Raw genomic sequence first — 2703 nt, forward strand, 5'->3', positions numbered from 1 at the left:
GGGTGCAACAATGAATGAATGGAATCCCAAAATCTCTATAGATGTTCATTGAAATGAAAAATAAACAACCTAAATTTTAAAAAAATTGTTAACAATTCAAACAATACCAATAGTTTGGTCTCATTTATTAGCATACATTAAAAAAATACAACTATACTTTTTTTTAGTATTTCACTATACAATTTATTTTACTATTAAACCTATTTTCCAAAAACAACTCTCTTATTCATCCATGAACCCACGTTTGGCTCTCTGGAGTTACAGAACACCTATCACTAGCCAACCCTTCATCTCCTACACCCACAAGTGCATTCCTCTCTGGACGGCATATGAGCTGGCATGCTGCAGGTTGTGAAAGCACACGGCTGCCCCATTTCCTCATGCCTCCCTGCTGAATGGGTGAGAAACACTACATAAAATCTGACCTTCCCTGATTCTCTGTTGGATTTGTAAATAAATTAGATCAAATTTTAAAGAAATTATTTGGTTTGGGAAGGGCATGCTAATATTCAGATAGGAAATACTGTTATAAATAGAAGACGAATGTCCTACAGCATAATACTTTCCCAACACAATGCAATCACAATCTGCTTTGTCCTGAGTCAAAATGCTGCAACATACTCCTAAGTGTGACATACTCCTGAGGAAAAGCATCATCTCACATAGATTTGCTTTCCTGGTTCTACCTGTCAAGCAGAAATCCCAGACAGACCCCTGCTACCTGATAACTCAAATCTAATACTGAAGTACAACCTATCCTAACAGAGAAGGAGTAGAATATACCCCAAAGAGGCAATAACCCCAAAACAACTTGTAACATATTAATATCAAACAGGTTTAATACAAAGCAAAGCAAACAAAACCAGCACTTTATTTTCAGTAATTTAGTAACACATCAAGCGTATTAGAAAATAAGGAATATATACAACATCAGTATATCTTGGAGAAATGTGGTTTTCTCAGATAAAAAAAGGCTAACGAAACAAAAAGAAATAATGTCTTTATCCAGCTGTATTTTGGGAATTCCATTTTTAGTTAAATAAAACGTTCTTGAAATTAAGTTTTTAAAAAAGCTAAAAAATAAAGCAAAAATATTTAAATAAAAAGAAGCTAATACAGTAATAAGCCATTTTCACATGTTGAGTATTTAATATTTGAAAAATGCTTCCTATTTATTTAAAATACTGATTAACAAAAACTGAATTATACAAAGTTCTTCATTTTAATCCTTTCTTTCATCTTCAGAACTTTTTATTTCCAGAAGATTGTAGATAATATTTCTTCATCCCCTGAAGTTTTAACTTGTTAACCTTGTATGGAAAAAAGAAGCATCTGAAAAACAATCCTAAAATGTGCACTGTATACTGGAATTCTTAAACACCTGACACTGTTTTCACAAATTAGATAAAACCTCTTCTGTATCAATTTCATGGAATTATAAGTGTTCTGAATCAGGCAGGAGGTATCCTGTGCAAACTCTAATCATGAAGTCAAGATAAGAGAATTAAAAGAACCAAGAAAGAAAAGTAAGGTATCATTGAGACAAATTGTGAGGCTTAACACCATGAAATGACCAATTTATACTTAATTAAAATTTTTCATACCAATTAATATGGCTAAAAAAAGGAGGTATACAGATTAAAAGAAAGAAGAAAAATCTATTACGAGGTAAAACCCCACTGAGATACAGGAAAAGACAGTAGGTGCTTACGTGTCTGTACCTGAAATTCCTGAAACTCTACTACTACAAAACCTGTCAAGCATCTTTTCTTCCTAGTGTTCCAACAAGTCATTTAAAACAAATCGTACAAGCTCAGGGCAAGTTGGGGAATGAAGAATATTATACAGTAGTAACATACAACCTGAAACCTGCTGCCTTCAACTCCAAATCTTCCCCAGAGAAAAGTGTACCTTACTAGAAAAGAGATTGAAAGACAGAGAATGTAAAGAAAAAAGCAGACAGAGGGACAAAGGGCAAGAATAGAACAGCAAGTTCAATCATCACCTGAAGTGCTGGTCTCCTTCTCCCTCTTCACTGCCAGTCATTTGTGCTACCGCTTTAGAATCGAACAAAAAGACACTGTCAACCCCTGACGACGAGCTACTCTCACTTGCAGTCTCCATTCTGTGCCCGAAAGTTCAACATCAAGGCATGAAACACAGAAGGTCAATGCTAAGGTGGTCCAGCTGTGTTTGGGTGCACGGAGGTGTGTAGGTGTACACGCTGAACTTCTGTCTGACATGCTGGCTTAATTACAGTTGGGGTAGATAGGAAATCACACAGCACACTCACAGCGTCTGACGGAAGAACCTATGACACCATCCCTCCCTCCCACTGCCTTAGGCCCTGTGACCCAGATACCCAAAGGAGAATCTAAACAAAGGTGATTTTCAACAATTATTTACATTTTATTTAATATCTGAGTTTTTCTTCTAAAAGTCCTTAGTTATTAATAAGATGAAAGTTGTTATTGCTATTGTTATGTACTGCTGAGTTGGAGCCAACCCATAGCTGACCCTCCAGTAGGTTTTCAGTACTATTAAATGACACAGGAGAACACTGTCCATCTTTAGAGCGTTCTGGTGGCCTAGTGGCAAGAGGAAGCTGCACTGCAATCCCGGAGGCCCGTGGTTTGAATCCACTAGATGCTCCGCTGGACGAGAGACTGTCTCCTCCTGCACCAATCAGATCCACAAAAAATA

The 2703-nt window shown here is 36.6% G+C and overlaps 1 protein-coding gene across 1 annotated transcript in view; it reads right to left on the reverse strand.

Annotated features, from left to right (window-relative positions):
- ARHGAP32 (Rho GTPase activating protein 32) overlaps nucleotides 1–2124 on the reverse strand; it is a 385046-nt gene extending 382922 nt beyond the window's left edge. Inside the window, exon 1 of the mRNA XM_006901383.1 lies at nucleotides 2006–2124. Within this exon, the coding sequence (XP_006901445.1) occupies nucleotides 2006–2124 (119 nt within the window). The remainder of the gene's footprint in view (nucleotides 1–2005) is intronic.
- Nucleotides 2125–2703: the final 579 nt, after the last annotated feature.

The sequence above is a fragment of the Elephantulus edwardii genome, unplaced genomic scaffold (assembly GCF_000299155.1).
Source record: "Elephantulus edwardii isolate Elephantulus edwardi_28Jun2011 unplaced genomic scaffold, EleEdw1.0 scaffold00323, whole genome shotgun sequence".
Classification (NCBI taxonomy): Eukaryota; Metazoa; Chordata; class Mammalia; order Macroscelidea; family Macroscelididae; genus Elephantulus; species Elephantulus edwardii.